This window comes from Poromitra crassiceps (assembly GCF_964638095.1).
Source record: "Poromitra crassiceps genome assembly, chromosome: 8".
NCBI classification, from domain to species: domain Eukaryota; kingdom Metazoa; phylum Chordata; class Actinopteri; order Beryciformes; family Melamphaidae; genus Poromitra; species Poromitra crassiceps.
In genome coordinates, this window is record NC_139629.1 from 6,850,364 (window position 1) to 6,872,184 (window position 21,821).

Below are 21,821 nucleotides of genomic sequence, written 5' to 3' on the forward strand. Positions count from 1 at the left end.
GTTTCCGGAAGAGCAACTGAGAGTTGATGGATAAGGAAGAGATATTTGTTTAGTCTTGAGAACATTCACTGACTTTTCTTTACTCTAAAAGCGGTCTGGTTGTTTTTAAACCGTCACCATGCCTTTATTTGCCCAAAATCCATTTGACCAAGATGTTGGTAAGTGAACTGTTTCTCTGAAAGACGCGACGGCGTACGTTAACGTTAGCCAGCTAGACTTTGAGTTAGCTTAGCTTAGTCCGCTAGCTAGCAGCACTGACGTTTCTGACAACAGCATCAACAACCTGGCTACTACTAGCGTTGCGTGTCGTAGTTTCTGGGACCTTGCTAGCTTGCTAGGTAGCTAGCTGGTTGCTTGTCAACAACTTCCATAAAGTATTTCGAATGCCGTGTTGTTAATTAACCTAAATTAACTTCGTGTTAATCCCTGTTTGATTTTAAACCGAGCATAGCTGGCTAGTGGGTCTGAATCACATGAAAGTGAGGTCACTTCATCAGAAATATGTTGCTTCATGGGCCTGACAACATCTGATATTGCAAATAACACAAGACGAGTCATCCATACGCATAGAGACTGTATAATCATATTCTGTTAGCTTAGCGTTAGGTAAATATGTTGTAGATGTGTTGCATATTTTCCCTATAAACATTACTGAACGTGTCATTTAAATATCCATGCAAATTCCCCTGTTCACTGCACTTATCACTCCCCCTGGAACACCATGGTCTTTGTATTGTATCAGAACAGTATGTAGGCCAGTTATGGCCAGACAATAGTACACGGTTTTGTGCTGGCTTTCTGGGTGCTATAGTCGGGACGATATGGTGTCATAACATAAAAATTGTTTCTAAAGGTTTTCTAGATTCGACTATTTTACAAAACTCCCACAGTACAGTAGATATGCATAATTAGTGAAATTCCGATAGCTCTGAAAGCTTTGACAGCACCTTAGAGTGAAGGCTATAATTCAAAAAAATTACAATATGGAAATACCATGGCATCGAGGCAGTAATTAAAGCAAAATGATTCCCGACCAAGTATTGAGTGCGGCCATGAACATAACTTTTCAGAAGATCTTTTTTTGATTGGTTTTATATGCGATATTTAATTTATTGAAATACTGTTTTGGGGGGTTTTATGAGCTGGAAGCCAGACTTATGCAAAGTTAAACAAATAAATACTTGAAATACTTTACTTTGTGTGTAATGAATCTATAATCTATGAAAGTTTCACTTTTTGAAAGGAATTATGGAAAAAAACGAACTTCCATGATATTGATTTTTTTTTAAAGGATCTGTGTGTGTATATATATATATATATATATATATATATATATATATATATATATATATATATATATATATATATATATATATAATATACTTAGTATAAACAAGGTGGCCTTGGTGTACTGTATAATGATTCAAAGCTGTTTTAGGTTGTTACTATTATTATTATTATTATTATAAACTCGCCCACTGGTATTGACATTTCTGCTTACTGATTATGTTCAGAGACAAGCAGCAGTGACACCAAAGAAAATGTTTGCGTGTGTTGCATTGGACCATAATGTATCCCTGTTTGACATATTTCCAGAGAAGGCAACCAATGAAAACACCACAACAGATGACTGGGGCGTTATTATGGACATCTGTGATAGGATTGGAACGACACCAAATGGGTAAGCTGGAATAAGTCAGTGTTTCCCATACATAAAGGAATTTGTGGCGGGCCGCCACAATAATATTTTGACCGCCACAATAAGATGTTGACCACAATTTTTTTTTTTTTTTTTTTTTTTTTTTTACAGTGCACCTGAAAGCAACATGCAAGATATCCGCTGAATAAGTGTCCAATAAATGTTCATGTCATTCTGGCCAATACTTCTGTTATAGCATTTCAGTCTGGAATATGGAATATCTTTCAATAATCTATGATTTAGCTGCTAAATTGTCAAATACCGCCATCTGCTCGCTACCCAGGCACTTATGTATGTACTTAACCTAACTAACTTAACCTAACTAACTATCCGGTGTGCACAACACTGTCAGCCTAAACTCCGGCTGACACCCCAAAAACCTACAATCCGCTACAGAAAAATGTATATTGTTTGTTTATTAACTGGCCCCTCGCCTTCTATCATTTCACGAAAGTGGCAAAGCAAGTTGAGTATCCCTGACCTATAGGGAGAAATTTAGTTTGTCATTGTAAACCCACAGCACAGTAATGATGACATGTTCTTCATAGATCTAGCCTTTTAATTTTGCTCTTAAGCTTTCTCAAAGTACACCAAATTCATGCATTTTACTTTAAAATGTTTAAAAAAATCTTGCGGGGAGGCATGCCCCCGCACCCCCCTAGGGGGTCTGCGGTCCCCCACCACAAATTCTCAAAATCCTGTGGGAAACACTGTAAGTCATTCTGTTTCAATAATAACAGCCTTATTTACTCACACCATCCTCTCCTGCCAAACGCATATTGGCCATGTCTGGCTTGTAGTTTTCATTTGAGCAGTGTTGAGGTTCATGACCAGAGCTGCTTATTATTCCAGTACAGTACATTTGTTGACAATTTGCAATTGAAAATAGCCTACAGTACAGTACAGTTGGTTTATTAGCTGTAATGTGTGGTGGTTAGGAAAATTATGGTAGTCACCGTTTTTAGGCAGCACAGAGCTCCAGAGCTGTGCATAATGGAAATCCAGTGTGCTCTCATACACCAGACAGTTTGGTAGAAGTCAAACAAGCATCAGCCAACTTGAGGTTTGTGTGCTATACTGCTGCATTCATTTATGGCAGGAGCTGGCCAGTGGCAAACGTGTCATCTCCGACCTACGTGCGTTCGAGCTTCAAGTCGCAAAACTATGGATGCTAATAGCCATTAGCTGTCTAAGCTAACAGCTAATAACAACATTAATGTTTAATTGTATGGGTTTAACCAACTATTCTATTAGTATGCTGATTGGTCTGAAAGCTTAATATTGTTAAAAAGAAAATAAAAATGTGTAAAAAATGTGTCTTAAATTCGTACAATCATGGGTGCCATGTTGAAATTATGTCAAATGATGCGCTGGGACCAACTAGGGGTTGAGAAATCATACCCATGTTTGCGAGTAGGAACTCAAACTTAAACGTTTACAATGCAACTATTTAATAATAAAAAAAAACATTATACTGTATATCCCCTCAAAATGATCACTTCTGGCCAATATAATAGTGTGACAGTTTGTTTTATGTTGAGAGATGCTGCGCCCTGTGTGTATTTAGTGATGGGACATTGTTTTGCTGTGTTCTGTGTTTATGTGGTCGAGCGAGGTTGTGTTTATATGGAGAGAGAGAGCGCCGATAAACCGTTCAAACGCAGCTATTAAACGTTATTCTCTGTTAGTTTCACAGTGGTTGTGCTATTAAAAACACAAATAAACACATACCTTCAAACCATCGAGGGATGAGAGCGCCAAACAGCTCAAACATTGATCTGGGAAGGAGCTCTATTTCCTGGTTTTAGTGCGGCGCTGACTCCGCTCTGCTGAAGGATTCCACTGAGAACATCTTAGCGATGCTATTGGCTGGCTGTTGCGCTGTGAACGATGTTATTGGCTGGGCATTATACAGCTCCCACGTGGACCTGTACACAATGTATCCACCCAAAAACGTCCCGGAAAACCAAAACATTGCCAAAACAAGCAGAGGGCGGTGTCGCTCCATGTAAACACCCCCCCCACACAATTCCAATGGGCCATAAGTGATGATTGATAGGGGAATCTTTTGTATGCGTGTATATATATTTTTTTTTTGCATAGTATACCTTTCACTTGGCATTTTATTAGATTTTGGCTAGTAGCAAGTGGCAATTAGCTGGGTGATTTTCGAACTGTCAACATGAATTAAATATCTTGTTCAGTGATAGTTGCTTAACACCTGGTGTTAATAGGTGGGAGTTATGAAAGTCCACATTTTCACTCACTCGAGTCCAGTCACTGTCAAGCATAGCCTTCCACCATGAGCACTTCCACTAGCCGTTAGCACACTTATGCTAATCCATTCTGTTCTATTACAGAGCCAAGGACTCCCTGAGAGCCATCATGAAGAGAGTCAACCATAAGGTGCCTCACGTTGCCATGCAGGCCCTCACCGTGAGTTCTCTCTTTTTATGCTACCATCACACAAAACACAACACACTTTCCTCCACCAACTTCCGGAACAGATATAGATACAGATAATGATGTCTCGGTAGACCTCTAGTGCATTTATTTGTGCACAACTTACAGCCACGGTGCTCTTCTCTCTCATTTAAGGGACAAAAGCAAGTGTCCACTGTCTATTGCACGAATAAAAGCTGTCATTGAGCTGATATCCCTCTCTAAAGCCATGCAGGAAGTAGAAGAGTTAATTACTGTATGTGGGCCGATAACTAAGACACAAGGAATATGACGACTCTTTCTCTGACTGAGTCACCATGAGCAGCCAAGTAAGGTCACATGGCCTGCTCTATCTTTAGACCTCCCTGCCCTCTCATTCAGAGAATTCAAACCCTGTTGTCATCAAACTAGGGCTGGGTTTTGGCAAGGACCTCACGCTACATGGGTCACGATTAGGGATGCACACAATTAATCGAAACTCGATTAATTGCTTGTTAAGGATTTACTCGAGCAAAGAAAAATTACTCGATCAAAACATAAAAAGCAACGCATTAAACCTCGCGTCACAATCTGCGTGGGTAAGTGAGCAACTGCGGGCGTGAGGGGATTCTGGGCAAATGTTGACATGTTTAAAAAGTTATGTGTCCACGTTTTTATGTGTTTCATAGCGTAGGCTATGCAATGCAATGCTGTGAGAAATATACAATACGTTGCTGCTGCATAAATAAACATTTTATTGAGGAAAAAACGCATTTGGTATGGTTTGGAAAATTTTGTATTTTTAATTACAATTAATCGATTGATTGATTGTTAACGTTAGCAATGATCGAGTTTGGAATTTGTGGAAAATGTGCATCCCTAGTCACGATACAATTGTATCACCATACATTGCGATACAATACATAATTGCGATATATATTGCAATACTCTACATAATTTACTGAAAATTTAAAAATAGAGCTGAAAATACAACTCGCTGTGTACCACCCAGCTAGTGTAATAATATGTACATCACTTTATATTGATAACTTAGTGGACAAATTGAGTCCAAACTACTGAATGTTGAGTGTGTTACTGAACGCACTGAAATAAAAAGTATTCTTATTCTGTCACTGAACACACACGGCTGTGGAAAAAATCGATATGGCGATATATCACGATATGTTTCTGAAATATCGATACAGTGTTGCGGGAAAAAAAATTGCGATATATGATATACATATCGATTTTATTAAAAATCCTCTTCCCTGGTTGAGATGCATTCTATCTGTAGTGACTATCCTGGGGAACAACAATTAGTCACTCAGTTGGGTGTAGGACAGGTGTTTTTGACATGCTTCAAAACATTGATGTGCAGGTGATGTTTACACTTTGGGTGAGAGGTTCCCATTTAATGATGGATACAATTTACAGGTAGCACAATTATTCTGTGAACTATTGAGCTTAAAGTCCCTGGAAACCAAAATCCACAAAAACGTTCTAACTATGTTATTTAGGGTCTTATGTTAGTAATTTTGTGCCTCCGAAATTATTATACATTACTTTCAACCCAAAGCCTTAAAATCGACACTTTTCTACAAGATTCTACAAAGTACTTCCTCATTGAAGACAGCAGTGCGCGAGGTGCTAAAACGCAGGAGCTTATGACGTCATAAGCTCTATATAACCTTTATACACGCGCGCAATCCGCACCCACCTATGGCAAGTCCGTTCTTTGCCCCCAGTGACAGCGCTCCCTCGCTGTCCGTCTCCCTCTCACTCTGTGTGCCGTCTGCCAAGCGCTATGCTTGTGAGATTAGCAAGGTGTCGGGTTTCAGGCCATGTGCTTCTCTCTCTCTCTCTCTCTCTCTCTCTCTCTCTCTCTCTCTCTCTCTCTCTCTCTCTCTCTCTCTCTCTCTCACTAGTCCCGAGAGAGAGAGAGAGAGAGAGAGAGAGAGAGAGAGAGAGAGCACACAGAGTGGGAGACAGACACGCTGTGGGGGCAAAGAACGGACAGAGATCTCTTCCTCTCAGGAGCCGCGGAGCAACGCGCGAACACACACACACACACACACACACACACACACACACACACACACACACACACATATACACACACACACACACACACACACACACACACACACACACGGTGTGTGCACTCATCTCTCTTTCTTTCTTTCTCCATTTCCCTCCCCCCCTCTCTCTCGCGCTCTCCGAGAGACAGAAATTTCCCTGCTGTAGACTGGACAAGCCCACACAGTCCGCGGGAGAAAGTACACTCTAAAAAATAATGAAATCTCATGAGTTTTGCCATGGCTGTCAAACCTAAATTTATATACTTTGCGACGTTCATCATCGTTCAAATTCGGCTGGTGGCTTATTAACATAGGATCCTGTGATGTGATGAACTCAAAATGCTAAATAATAAAGAAATATTTCTGGTTTCCAGGGACTTTAACCCACATCTATTGTAAAACCCTGATAAGCGGTAAAAACGTTTGATTTCCCCATCACCCAAGCATAATTGGCAACCTGTGCCATCTGCGCAATATAGACTACACCAGAGCTCACATGTCCACACTGCCACCCTGTGGAAAACTTGATGTAGGCCCAAAAGTAAGAAACAGACCATGACACGAATGGCTCCTACACTATCCCAGATATCTACTGCATCCGGTAGTTTTTGAGTGGATGTTTTACTGTAATATGCCAGGTGTTCTATCACATTCTTAACCATTTGCACCTCTCCTGTTCCAGCTGCTGGGTGCCTGTGTCTCAAATGGTGGCAAAATATTCCATTTAGAAATCTGCTCGCGAGAGTTTGCCAGTGAAGTACGGACTGTGCTGAGCCGGGTAGGTGAACTTCTCCACTTTATTTTGCTCATAAATCCTATTTTTATGACCGCTTTTATGACAACATCTCTCTCTTGTCGGCTCTTTGTAGACACTTGACCTTTGCCATTCCCACACAAGCACACACTTACCTCACACACTCAATACATGAGTTAGATGAACTGAAATGTCATCTTTGGCAGATGGAACGCTGCATGCATACTTTAGTTAGCACTTCATTGCTTTCGGTTGCCTACACTTGAAGTATCCAGTCCATTAAGAGCTACAGTGCATGCCTGTTAATTGGCAGCCATTAGGGTCTGTTGGCAGACATGACTATTATAACATGACTATTATAACATGATTATTATAACATGACTATTATGACTATTATAACATGACTATTATAACATGACTATTAGGGCTGTCACTTTTCCCCAAAATAAACGAAATAAACAAACTTTAATTGCCCGAAATTCGTTCGAATATATTCGAAGTTTTTTGGTTAATTAAATTATTATTATTATTATTTTTTCAGTCCAGGCCACCGGGCATCAGCCCGACGTGTTAGCTGGGACGCTCACAGTCACAACACTGCCTCACAAACTTGGCTGCATCCAACTCGAGACAACTTTTCAGACCCTGGAGACAATCTTTCTCAGAAGAGACTAACGCGACAAATCTGGAGACTTTTTCTGACATGGGATTAACATTACCAGCAAGCAGCAGTTGGTTAATTTTGGTTAATAAAAAAAATAAAAAATCGAACAGTCAATTTACATATCGAACACGAACCCCTCCCCCACATTCGAATTTGCAATCGAATTTCGAATGAAAAGTGACAGCCCTAATGACTATTATGACATGCCTGTTATAGCGTGACTATTATAACATGGTTATTATAACATGACTATTATAGCATGACTATTACAACATGACTATTACAGCATGGCTATTATGGCTATCATAACATGACTATTATAACAAGACTATTATGACTGTTATAACATACCTGTTACAGCGTGACTATTATAGCGTGACTATTATGACTATTGTAACATGACTATTGCACCATGACTATTATAACAAGACTATTATAACAAGACTATTATGACTTTACAGCATTGCTATCACAACATGACTATTGCAGCATGACTATTACAGTATGACTATTGTAACATGACTATTATGGCTATTCCAACATGACTATTGTAACAAGACTACTATGACAAGACCATTGTGACTATTATAGCATGACTATTCTAACAAGACTATTATGGCTACTGTAACATGACTACATAGCATGGCTATTATATCGTGACTATTATTACTATTATAACATGACTATTATAACATGACTATTATAACATGACTATTATGACTATTATAACAAGACTATTATAACAAGACTATTTGCACGTTTTCTACAGGCCCACCCTAAAGTGTGTGAGAAGCTGAAGGCCTTGATGGTGGAGTGGGCGGAGGACTTCCAGAAGGAGCCCCAGCTCAGTCTGATCAGCGCCACGATCAAGTCTCTGAAAGACGATGGCATCAGCTTCCCCTCCGCAGGCTCTCAGGTACTTTGGCGGACAGAAGCTCACTTTCCTCTCTCCAAGCAGCCGTGTCTGGTCAATCCCAAGACCTCACCAACCCCGTTCATCCAGCTTTTAGAATGGAATAGGAACTCCAAAATGACGGTTGCTTCCCTGCCAAAAGTGGCTGGTCGCACAAACTCGCCAGCCACAATCAGATTTAGCAGCATTTTGCTGGCGTTAATCTCAGCCACAGCCGAACACGTTCTATCAAATGAGAGAAAATGCATACTCTGACTGATAATATCATTCAACCCGCCATGTGTTGCCAACACAAAGGTCGAGGCTGGCTGGGTGGAGCTCGTCTGTTTGCAAGGAGAGAGCTTAGAGTGGAATTTCCTCTCACATATTTCTTGCAATTCTCTAGATATGTGCGTATATACACGCACCCAAATGACTACTACTGTGATGAGAGACTCCTTTATTATGCCTCCGCCGGCGATAGCCAGGCCGGAGGCCTGTGACCTCTCCAACACCAAACATATTTCAACTTTTGCAAATAGTCTTATTTAAATACCACATATTGAACAGAGCCATGTGATAACACTGTGATGTGTTATTTAACACATTGAGTGCCAAGGACGTCTGTGGACGTCCTAAAAAAAAGTAACGAGAAGTGCCAAGGACGTCTGTGGAGGTCCTAAAATCATAATTCATATTATTCCATAATTCTGCTGTTTAAGGTCGTACCTAGCCAGTGAGCATGAATCCCTTCAAGGGATCACACGGCGCCACCTTAAAAATCGACACGGGAGCTGCGCCACCCACCTCAGATCCTTTACTTTGTGCAGGAGAAAGCGGAAAAGCCGTGATCAAAGACGAGACACCGATGCATGCTGCAGCCAGAGCCATATAGATTGCTCTGTCTGCAGCTGACAGTTGGCTACGATCCGCGCCCACAACTGAGCTCCTCTGCCTCTGTCTATCCGCCTGCACATAGTCTCTCCACACGACCACCCGCCAGAAAGGCAGCACCCGAAGCCGAACGGCCAAACCCCCTCCCGCAGTCCCGTTTGCCACTTCCTCGTCGCGCTGGGATCCGCCCGGGGCAAAAACGGAGGCAGCAAAAATGACTGACAGAAAGACTGTGTGCGTGTGGGGAGGAGCCCGCAGCTCAGGGGTGGAGAGGGGGGGAGGGGGGGGTGGGGCGGGGCACGCAGGCTGCACAGAACTACACCATGTCACCACATCAGAAAATACCAGCCAGAGTCAGCGAATGTGCCCGAAATTAGAGTGCAAAAAGTATTCATAAAAGTGACTTTATCTTGAAAAGTAAAAAAAGACAGCAGAAAACCCTTGAAAGTGTTCTTCTTTCAGAGGCTGTCATTTCATAATGGAACTGTCTAGAAACAAAATTTCTTCTTTGAAATAAGCAGGAGTGTCCAATGTTTCATTAGAGTCCAGTCATTAGAGTCCAGCCCTAATAGAAAAAATTCTATAGCTGTTTTCAACTGAATGGAAGTGAATCTGGCACAGGCTCCAGACAATTTTACTGAAGCGCTGTGGCACTCAATGTGTTAACAGTGTGTTATGTGTGTCAACTAAGTGCTGGAGTGGACTTTGCTCGGGCTCTCTTAGATACAGTAACTCACCTACATCTGCTGTTGTCACAGCTTCTCTGTGCTCATTGTTTTTTTGTTTTTTGTTGAATGATGAATGAATTTATTTGGTGATAAGATAAAAGAACAAAGAAGAGGACAAGCACCAAATATCAAACATAAGTTAAAAACAAACATCACAGGAAATCACCGAGGATAAAAACAATAAAGCCCTAGGGCTTATTTCCATTGTGGTCCCCATATGTAATTAAAACAAATTGTTCATAACAAAACATAGAACACTGATTAAAACAGAAATACGATGCAGCAGCAGTGTGTAAGGCGGGTGCAGTTCCATTAACTTGCATTAAAAGAAATTAATACAAGATAAAAAGAAACGGCATCAGGGGGGTGTTTAACAAATGATTAACAAATCAGTTAAAAAAATAAAATAAAAACAATATAAAACTAGTAAAATAATAAAATTAATCTACAGTCTGGAGCAATCTATTTAAGGTCCTCTTAAAACTAGGTCTGGGCAATATAATCGATATGCCAATATATGGCGATATTTTGTTTCCCGATACTGTATCGATACTTGGACGCCAAGTATCGCGATATTAAATTATATATATATATATATATATATTTATTTTTTTGCAGGCCATGCCAGGCCTCTGCATCTGGTGATTCCCACCCCTAATCGATACTGTATCGATATTTCCCATATCGATGCGTTCAGTAACACTCAACACTCAGTAGTTTTGACTAAATCTGTCCACTAATTTATCAGTATAAAGTGATGTACATATTATTACACTACCTGGGTGGTACACAGTGTGTTGTATCTTTAGCTCTGTTATTTAATTTTGAGTAAATTCTGTAGAATATCGCAATATATCACAATATGCATCGCAATATATCGTGATACAATCGTATCGTGACCCAAGTATCGTGATACGTACTGTATCTTATCGTGAGATCATTGCCAACACCCAGCCCTACTTAAAACCACTCAAGGAGGTACTTTCTTTAATTTCCTTGGGTAAGAGGTTCCACTGAACAGCTCCACTGTAGAGGAAGCTGTTCTTCCCCATCAGGGTCTTAAAACGACTGGGGACCAGGTCTGTTTCCCTGCCTCTAGTAAAGTGCTGGTGGGTCTCACGTACAAGTGAGAAATATTGCAGCAGGTACTTTGGAACCTTGTTTAAAATAATTTTAAAAGTGAGCCGCAATTTCATATATAAAGTGCGCTTTTCAACCGTTAACCAGTTGAGTCTTTTAAAGTGCTCAGCAACGAGATGAGTGCGAGGATTAACCTTAAGGATCACTCTTATAAGTTTGTTTTGTGCCGTCTGTTGAACGATGTGAGGTTGTGACATTGTGACTTCATTTTTTTAATTAACTTTAATATCACACAATTTCCCACTGCACACAATTCAAAATCAACTCACCCACTGGGATTTGTAGGTGTGAAGAAAACTGGGCACAATGACCAGTTGACCTTTTGGCTTCTTTGACCTCATTAACCATTTTTGTGGAGCAGACAAATAATCACCTTAAACACAAGAGAATGATGCAGCTGTGCATTGAGGGTTTGTCTCTGAAGGGTGTGTGGTGGTGTGGAAGGCTTATTTTAAGCTTCTTGGATATCAGCAACCTTGGAAATGACACAATCACTGAACAGCACTTCTAAACTACAAATATTCCATAATGACCTTACCACAAAGGTGTAGTACCTCATATGAACTACAGGTGGCAATGCAGTCAATGGGATTACATTTTCACTTCCAGTCTGCTACTCTCTCACTCACTCAGGGTTTCCGCTATACATTTAGCAGTGGCGGGCGGCCCCCTGCTGCTTCACGATAATATGAAATGTCGTGAAAAATGTCATGAAGTCAGGGCAGCTACTTTAAAGAATCTAAAATATAAGATGGCTTTGATTTGTTTGTTTTGTTTTTTTAGTCACGCCATAATTCCATTTGTGTTATTTTATTTTGTTTTGATGTCTTTAGTAAAGACATCAAAACTAAATAAATGGTGCAAAGCACATACTGTTATAGAAAAATAAATGTGCAATTCTCCAACGGCGGAGGAAACACTGTCACTCTCTCACTCCTTTACATACGTATGTACGTACGTACGCATGCACGCGCACGCACGCACGCACGCACGCACACACACACACACACACACACACACACACACACACACACACACACACACACACACACACACAGAAATAACCTCCTCTCTCTGTGTGGACCCCAGGTGTCCAGCACAAAAGTCCGCGCTCCTGCTGTGAGTAAAGCAGTCGATGATGACGAATTGGCCAAAGGTAGGGCACAACACAACCCGCCATACACTCTAAAAGATCATCCTCTACTGCGCCTGTGTATTTTCCAATGATGCACTAAGCCTATATGTGTTTGACATCTGAAAAACACCCACACCTCTCCTGTTTCATCCACATGTTCCTCCTCTCTCCTCTCCCCCACCCTTTCCTCCACCCTCTTTCCCTCTCCTCTTTCCTCTCTTCTCTCTCCTCATCCGTTGCCCTCCTTCACCTCTTGCTAAACCCCCACACCCCCACACACACACACACCCCACAGCCATCGAGCTCTCCTTGCAGGAGCAGAAACAGCAGGGGGATGCCCGACCCCTGACCGCCACCTCCGACCCCCCAAACTACAACGGCGGTGTGTTGCGGGAGATCCGCAAAGTGCGTGCGCTCTACGACTTTGAAGCAGCTGAGGATAACGAGCTAACCTTCAAATCTGGCGAGATTATTCTGGTTTTGGACGACAGGTAACGTGTCACAATGCACACAGTAGAGAACCAGACCTCAAGATTCAAGATGTTTATTGTCACTCCGTAGTACAAGTACAAGTAGAAAACAAGAGAAACAACAAGCAATAAGGCAGTAAAGCAATAAAAACAAGTCACTACACGTAGTGCAAATAGCATAGACATAATTAAACATGCTGTTTGCACGTAGGTGCAAATAGCATAGACATAATTAAACATACATAATGGTAGCAGCTACAGTACAGCTACTACATGATTGTTGGGAGTTTATTTGTGTATGTTAAGGAGTCTCGTGGCCTGCGGGAAGAACCTGCTACTGCCTCAGTGCGCGCGCGCACACACACACACACACACACACACACACACACACACACACACACGTGCATAAAACATACATGCATGATGCATGCATGTGTTTCAAACTGCCTGATATAGCCTAGTAGGCCTACTATCAGTATCGTTGACAGGCTTCCAAATCTGTGCATCCAAAACGAAGTGCCAATAATCTCCAGTATCTCAGCTGGTCAGTTCAGAGATGTACGATAGTTAAATAAGGCTCAAGACTATTGTAATGATATACACTGATGTAGTGATACAAAGCCAAGTAAACTCCTTCAGTTGGTGATCATCGCAAGCCAAGTAACCACCAATTAACACAAAAATGCTTTTTAGAAAACCCTGTCATCAGATAACTTGCCCCAATTTGATACACATTTGTATTTACACTATGAATTTGCACCATGATGATTTATGTCCACAAAGATGGGTAAACATTATTCCACAACCTGAACCTAACCTAAAGAAAAAAGTTTTATCAGCTGTCTCAGTGAAGAAATAAATATTGTATAAATAAGTATTTCTGCCATTGTGAACTCATGTGTAGATATTTATTCCCATTCCGTGTTATGTACAGCGACCCAAATTGGTGGAAAGGAGAGAACCATAAAGGAGTGGGGCTCTTCCCCTCCAACTTTGTTACAACCAACCTGGATGCGGAGCCGGAGGCTGGTAAGGTCTTTTATCTAATGTGACAGAGAACATATCTGCTTTTAGATGCTGGCGCTGTGGCTTTCCCAGCTGTTTTAGTCCCTGCTGACTTCACAAAGCATGCCACCTCCTGTGCATTCTCTCTGCCCGTAAACTTTAAACTGGGGCAAATGAGCTCCAGAGCTGCAGATTTAAATCATCCTCTTTCCCTCCACAGCGCCTTATGTTGAAAAGACAGCCAGTCCTGAAGAGAGCAGCCTTGAAACCAAAGTGGAGCCCGAGCCTGTCTGCATTGATGAGGTACTGCGTCCGCATAGCCCCCAGTGCAAAACCCACGATGATCATTGTGTGCTCAAATGGTACATTCCTGCACATTGGCCCCTCAACATCAGATCAGTATCCATATTCGACCATAATGAGTTTTTGCTAAGTGTTAAAGGGATGCTCCGGCCACATTCATGTGGACATTATGTTAAAGGAAATTCATTTCTGAGTTTGTAGCAGACTTGTTTTCAAATCGACGAAACATTTGCGGAAAAAACGGCATCCAATACCCAGAGTTCATTGCGCTGATGTGCCAAAACTGTCCGATGTGCGCTCCCAAAACTGGTTGCAAACCGTCGCAGTGTCCCTTTTAAGAGGTCTAGTCACACCTTGTGGTTGCTGCATAACGCTCCTCATTATCCTGAACTATATGGGCATTTTACTGCCATCTGTATGATGAAGCCTGCTCTACTCATTTGATAAAGCACTCCCACCACGTCCTTTTTCAAAATGCGCACACATGTACAAACCCCACATCCTTGTTCCATCCAAACCCCCTCCTTCCCCTCTCTTTCTGCAGGAAAAGATGGACAGAACCCTGGCACTGCTGCAGAACACAGACCCGGCCCATGCAGCTCCTGACTCCGCAGAGCTGGTCCAACTGGAGGGTATAAACGTTTAACGCTGGTGTAAATCTAGTAGGACTGCCGCTGGCTACCGCATTTGGTCTGAGCGTCAAGTCACGTTTATTTGTATAGCCCTAATTCACAAGCATGTCTCAAAGGACTTGACAGAGAATGAGTCTAGCCATATCTAACTAAACACAATCAATAAACAGAATTGAACAACGGATATATTTGAGCAAGGCAGACAACCCCTCCGTCTTGACCCTGACAACTTCTATAAAAGAAGCAGAGCAAGAAAGACAAGGAAACGGTCTAGCTAATTCTACAGCCTAACCTACCAGCATCCCTCACTCAGCCTTGGCTCTGATTGCCGTGACAACACCGTTCTATTCTAACTATGTGTAAACATCTCTTGATTGAACAGGTGCGTGTGAGCAGATGAACCCGATGATTGATGAGAAGCTACAAGAGATTGACAGGTAAAAGTGTTTAGAGACAAAGAAATCGACGACTAGTGAACTGCTTGTGTTAATCAAAATAATAATTAGCGCTTAATTTTAAGGCCTGTACATCAGTACATCAGATTGGATAACTCTTTATGAATACAGCCTTAGATCATCAGCTGGGGGCCGCCCCGGGGCACTCTTGACGTTTAGCATAAGCACTTCTACATATCAATAAGGTCTTTATCGAACAAGCGTTACGTCTGTTTGGCAGGAAGCACTCGGAGATGTCAGACTTGAATGTGAAGGTGCTGGAGGCTTTGGAGCTGTATAACAAGCTGATGAACGAGGCTCCGTTCTACTCGGCCTACTCCAAGATGCAGCCCCAGGCGCACTACGCACCGTCCGGCTCAGCTGTAGCCATGCAGGTCAGACACATGCACCCACATTGCCCTATCGAGTCGACGCTGCCCAAAATCTATCTCTACCAATGGGACTGACTGAGCAGGCAGATAGAGGGTTAACACTGGCTGCTGCAACGTAAATACTAGCGTTCATTTTCTCTCTCTCTCTTACGACAACAATTTGAGCCTGTGTGCGTCTGTAGCAAAAATCAAGTTTGTTTAGTGGATGTGTGCGGTAAGAGGGGCATGTGGGTGAAGCAATCTAAGTCAATACTGCACCAATTTCAAAAACCTCTGCTCACATAGTTATACATAAACAAATACGAAAGCAGGGCCCAGGTTGAAAAATACAGAAATTCAAACAAGTTGTTTGTTAATGTTATAGGAACACTCCGGCGATTTTCAACCAGCTTTACCAGATTTACACCATCAGTAGTTTATCAGAAAACTTTAAACAGGGTTGCAGGCATTCATTTAGTTTGACAGTATTGAGAGAGTTGATTTGAGTTCAGGTGTGGACCAGTGATGTCATTTTGTGCATGAATGCTACGATGCTATGATAAACTACTGATGTTGGAATGATACAAAGCTGGTTGAAAATTGCTGGAGTGTTCCTTTAATAATGACTACTCCGCCCCCCACCAACCTTGTTCCCTGGAGTGTCAGCACTAGGTATACACTCGCTTTCATCTATTGAGCCATTGACCTTTCTATTGATTGAATGTTTTTTTTTTGTCCATGTTTCATTATGTAGATGTATTATATCAGTTGGAGCAAGACTTGACACTTGCCTTTACGAGGTGTAACGTGCTTCCACTGCAAAAGAACATTGTCTCGATAGGTTGACATTCAGTCAGGTTCCCCTTCTACCATGTTTTTTTTATGATATATTATTTCTCAGGGGAGTCGTGGCTGTGTGAGTTTTGTTGGCAGAAGCTGTTTTCTCTATAATGATTGATGTCACTGTCCCGTCCGTTGTCCCTTCCCAGAGATTCACAAACATGTCCGCCTCACTGGGCATTCCTGCTCATTTTTATTTGCCCTTCACAGTACTTGCTTTGCTGTTTGTTTGTTTCTCTCTCTCTCTCTCTCTCTCTCTCTCTCTACAGCACTGCCAAATGTACACTATCACAAAAACACACACCTTGTTTGTTCTTGCACCTGCAGTGACTAGGCTTTTTAGTTAGAAGTACATGAGTGCTAGAAATTCAAAAGGTACAATGGTATTCATATGTTCTTTATGGTCTTCTGTAGCAGCTGCTATATATATATATATATATATATATATGTATATATATATATATATATATATATATATATATATATATATATATATATATATATATATATATATATATAAATAAATAATGTGTTTATATATATATATATATATATATATATATATATATATATATATATGTATATATATATATACAGTATCTTCCTGGCTTATGCTCATTCCCCTCGTTTGAACGGGAGATACATTTTGAGACATCTGGTCATCACCTATTAACAAGATCCTGACCCCCACCCTCCCTCCCTCCCTCCCTCCCTCCCTCCCTTCCTCCCACCCTCCCTCCCTCCCTCCCTCCCTCCCTCCATCCTCGCAGGGCTACCCCGGTGGTTCCTACCTGCCTCCAACGATGCCCCAGGTTCCCCCCGCCCAGGCCTACAGCATGCCCAGTGACCAGCCTGCGCCACTGCACTCACTGCCCCCCAATGCCTCAGCCCCACCCAACAACCAAGCTGCTCCTTACATGAGGTAAGAACACGTTGTCCCCTCCATTATATGCAAGGTTGTACCCGTAGAGTACACAGGGAGGCCATTTACACCTGGCGTTAACATGCGTTTTCTGCCATCAGATTGCAATCAGATTGTATTTGATCACTTCGGCCTGATTCCATTTACACCTTGCGTTAACATGCATTTTCTGCAATCTGATTGCAATCTGATTACAGGAATGGTTGTCCTCTCAATCTGCATAAAGTTGCTGTATCCAGATTGAGAGGACACATTGCATTTAGCACTTGTGTTCAATGTGTACACAATGCATCCCTGACCACCTCCGGTGGTTTGGCCGATCAGATTGCAATCCATCTTCAATGCGTTTTGGGGTGTTTACACCTGGCATTTCAAATGATAAAACACAATCTGATTGCAATCTGATCACAGAAAACGCATGTTAGCGCCAGGTGTAAATGGCCTCAGACTTGTTAGAGATCTTATCTTCTCAGATGTGGTGTTATGTGATTCATTGTCCGCCTTATGTTTGATTTCTAATCAGCCAACTTTCCGTCAGTGTCAAAGATGCAAGGATCGATTCAAGATCCAGTCGCTAAATACAAACAACAGATCATTTAATTTGCTGATTTGCTGGTGTGTTGAGACTTAGCCTGGTTACTGGTATCCATGTGAATCGCAGTTGTCAGCACTCCATATGGGTCTGGACGCAAGCCCATCCACAGCGCAGCAACAACACACCTGTATGTTAATAGCTAGCTAGCTGTTAGCTACGTTAGCTAAGCCCACTACTGCTGCTGTAACCACTTCACCGACAACGGGCTCAAAAACGCCAGTGTGAGTGACCAAACGGTTGCCTTGTTAACCAGTTCAAGTCACACGCTTTCCACTAACCCATCAGCTTTTAAATCCATTGGCTGGTTGTTGAGCTGCTCGTGGGTTCCAGCTAAAGTTTATAAAGGTTGCCGGTGTCGGTACCCGGATGTAGCAGACAAAGAGTATTGAAGGCAAGAGAGGAAGCCTTTGTTTTTGTTTTTTACAACAGCGCTCCCGCCTTGATGTTGCAGTGGAACCACTGAGTGGAGCAACCTATTAGCTCTTCAGTTCTTATCAATTTAAGTTATTTGGCGCAAGTATTGTCAAAGTTGTCCTGCTGCTTTGCTACTGCGATTTGGAGTTCGGTGATTGACACAGACAGCAACCAATCAGTTGGGGCTGAAAAATACGTCACCGAAATGAGTGGCAAATAGGCTTGCGTCCAGACCCTAATGAAGGATTCATTGGGGCTGGTTACCAGGCTAGTTGAGACTAGGTTTCCCATACTTGTTTTTGCCTTTTGACTTTCTTTCTTTCTTCACAGCAGTGGCATGAACCCTCAGTATATGGGCCAAGCGCCTGGAGCCCCTTACCCACCCCAGATGGACATGTCGGCCTATCCGAACTCTAACATGCCTCCCGTCTCCTATCCAATGGCTGCTCCCCCTCACCCAGCAGCACCACAGCAGCAGCAGCAGGCAGTGTATTATCAGCAGCCTCTCTTGTAAACCTCTGATCAACAGCAGACCTAAGACGAATACATAACTCAAACGTTTCCGTTTCTAGCGGTGTGTTCAGCTCTGCTTACCTTGTGTGTGGGGTTATTGATTTAGGACCATTCATGTTGGTAACCCCCCCCCCCCCCCCCCCCCTCCCATCCCGTGCCTGACGAGCTGAATCGAGCGCACCCCCGACAAGTTGAAACGGTTGAGGTGTGTGTGTCGCACGGGTCTGCTGTTCATCCCGAGTCAGACTGTGTCTGTGTGCATAATATCCCCGGCCGTCTGAGGCAACAACAACATAGCCGCATCTGTGTGTGAGCTTGCTCCCGCCCTCTGTCTCCTCTTCTTTTTCCTGGCTGACAACGAAGGTCTTCACAAAGGTCACAGGTCATCACCGCTGATGCAGCGCCGGGGTCGTCGGACACCGGCAGAAGACCGAGCCAAGAGCGACTGTTGCCCCATTCTAAAGAGATGGAACACTTCACGATTCAAAGTACAATCCCGTACTGCTAGGGTTGGGTATCATTTTGGATTTTAACTATTCTGATTCTGCTTCTGCTTCTTGATTCTGGTTCTTAGCGATTCTTGATTTCGATTCTTTTGAGGTGCGGGGTCAAAACGGTTCTACCGGAACAATGGGCCCGTATCACAGGATCTGTAAGTTTGACGGTCCAGAAAGAGCACCAGTGTGTAGCTTTAGGAGACAAGAAGACATGCATACATTCAAACTGGCGTACAGGCGCGTCAGCTGGGCAGGCCGGTTGGTTTTACTGGCGGACTACAAATCAAAGGTGCATGCCACGGCCACCACCACGGAAACGTAAACTGAAACTAGTGCGAGTGAAATTTGTTTCTGAACCTATAAGCAGGACCTAAATTTTACTTTTTTTTCCTTTTTTTTTTTACCGGTGCCTGGTATTCGGCATTTTGGATTCGGTTGTCAAGTTTCGATTACCAACCCTACATTCTACTCGCATATTTCTGACTTGACCCTTTTCAAAGAATTCCAGCAACATGTCATTTTCAACAGGAGGAAGAGGTTTAATGTCCCTCGTCCTCCATTATGCGTTTAGTTCTTTTTGTTTGTTTTTAATGACCCTCTGGTTTTTACGTTTGTCTTGAAGTGAATTCATCTGAAGGAGGGCACAGTTGATCCCAATTGTTTGTTTCTTCCTTGAAGGCAATTGATTCTCTTTGCTCATCTGCCTTTAGGCAAATCCATTTAAAGGCATTGGACTGGTGTCTTCTCCAAGGCAGTGCTTTTTAAAACATGTTGGAGAGGTAACAAGTGATTCTCTATGGGAAGAAAGTGTAGACATTTGAAAGGCACGAGCTCCGTTTTCTTCACCAGCATCCATCACTTTAGCTGAGATCCAATTCTGAAGTACAGCTATATTTTCAAATATGTATATTATATTAACATTTGTGTAAATGGTTAAAAAAAATATTACTTTCCCATCAACTCACTGCCTTGTAATACATTCTGTGGTTGCTTTAGAGATATTTAAGATGTGTGTCTGCGTGTGTGTGTGTGTGTGCGTGTGTGTGTGTCTGTGTGTGTGTGTGTGTGTGTGTGTGTGTGTTTTCTCAGTGTAAAGTGTCTTCTTTATCATTGTGATGTGACATTTTCACAAGGCCCATGACAAACTCATTTGAGGCTATTCATCAGATTGTATGGGTTAATTGGGTTAATTGAAACTGGTTTGTGTTTTCTGACGAGCTCATCTTCAAATAGTCTTTCTGCATCGACTCATCTGATGGAAATGCTACATCTGTATTTATAATGACTACATCAATACCGTTTTGCTTGTCATCTTTATGGAGTGTGGGGTGTTCTTCAGTGAAGCCTGAATGTTTCTGAAATTCAGTTTAAGCTTCCACAATTTGATATCTTATTATGCAAATGCAGGATATTGAGATGTTTCATGTCTGTACATTTAATTTTCAAAATTGTAAATTACATCATCTGTACTTTGATTTGTATATTATTTGGGATATTATAAATCTGTTATTTTTCATGCTTTCAGAATGTATAATAATTATTCTGCCCCTTTCTTGAGGTTTTACTATAAATGTCCAGGCAACATGCAAACAGAACACAATTTCCAAATGTTTCCTAATGTTCAGAAATCACAACTCGCAAAGACAAAGACAGAGAAGCTGGAGATCATAATGGTTCAAACCAAATGGTTCTCTTTCAATCTGTGGGTTAAAATGAAGGAGCAGATTTATTTGAATCTACAGTCTTGTTGTTACAGTAGCTGGCTTGATAGATTAAGATATGATTCTAGCAGGAACTCTGTCTATACATTCTTTTCTTGCCTCATATTAACGGCATTGTATATTAGATGTAAGATATCTGGTTTTGTCAATGTTGGCATTGCACCTTAACTTTGTAAACATTTATGTACCACTGGATGCCTTGTTTTCTGTAGAAATCAAATATGACATGGAAACAACTTTGGAAAATGACTTCTGTCTCAGAAGCTTGCTGTATATCTAAAATTCTGTATATTTAAAATATTCCAGCGAAGGTTCCTTGTATCCAGCATTTTAAAAATCCTTTTGTAACACAGCAGACTCATATTCTTTGAAATAAAAAATACCTGTGTTCAAAATAGTCTCTTGTGTCACGATCCCCCCCCCCATTACCATGGAAGCCAAGTAATTATTTGTATATGATTACGTCACAGAAAGGTTAAGCAAGCAGAAAACATCAGACAGAATTGGATGTGCGTGCGTGCGCACTGCACATATTCACACTCATGTGGGTACAGATTTATTTATTTGCACATAGTAAAAACAAGAACAAAGGATAAAAGTATATAAAAATATATTGTGCCGATGCAGAGACAAGAAACCCTAATGGGCTTATGCAAGGTCAATAACCTAAGAAATTAAACCAATATTAACAATTAGATC

At 41.8% G+C, this 21,821-nt stretch overlaps 1 protein-coding gene across 1 annotated transcript; it reads left to right on the forward strand.

The window, feature by feature from the left end:
* Positions 1–34: 34 nt before the first annotated feature.
* stam2 (signal transducing adaptor molecule (SH3 domain and ITAM motif) 2) lies at positions 35–21,474 on the forward strand. Its single transcript, XM_083640910.1, has 14 exons — positions 35–158; positions 1,597–1,681; positions 4,060–4,135; positions 6,881–6,976; positions 8,386–8,532; positions 12,360–12,426; positions 12,701–12,896; positions 13,810–13,904; positions 14,101–14,183; positions 14,728–14,815; positions 15,198–15,252; positions 15,491–15,644; positions 17,231–17,382; positions 18,722–21,474. The coding sequence occupies exons 1-14, from the start codon at positions 119–121 to the stop codon at positions 18,903–18,905; spliced, it is 1,518 nt and encodes a 505-aa protein (XP_083497036.1). The 5' UTR covers positions 35–118; the 3' UTR covers positions 18,906–21,474.
* The last annotated feature ends 347 nt before the right edge of the window (positions 21,475–21,821 follow it).

Excerpts from the sequence above, each read along its gene's own strand:
- stam2 (XM_083640910.1), top strand. The coding sequence starts at position 119 with ATGCCTTTATTTGCCCAAAATCCATTTGACCAAGATGTTG. Across the intron at positions 159-1,596 it reads TCCATTTGACCAAGATGTTG|AGAAGGCAACCAATGAAAAC; the intron begins GTAAGTGAACTG and ends ACATATTTCCAG. Across the intron at positions 12,897-13,809 it reads ATTCTGGTTTTGGACGACAG|CGACCCAAATTGGTGGAAAG; the intron begins GTAACGTGTCAC and ends TGTTATGTACAG.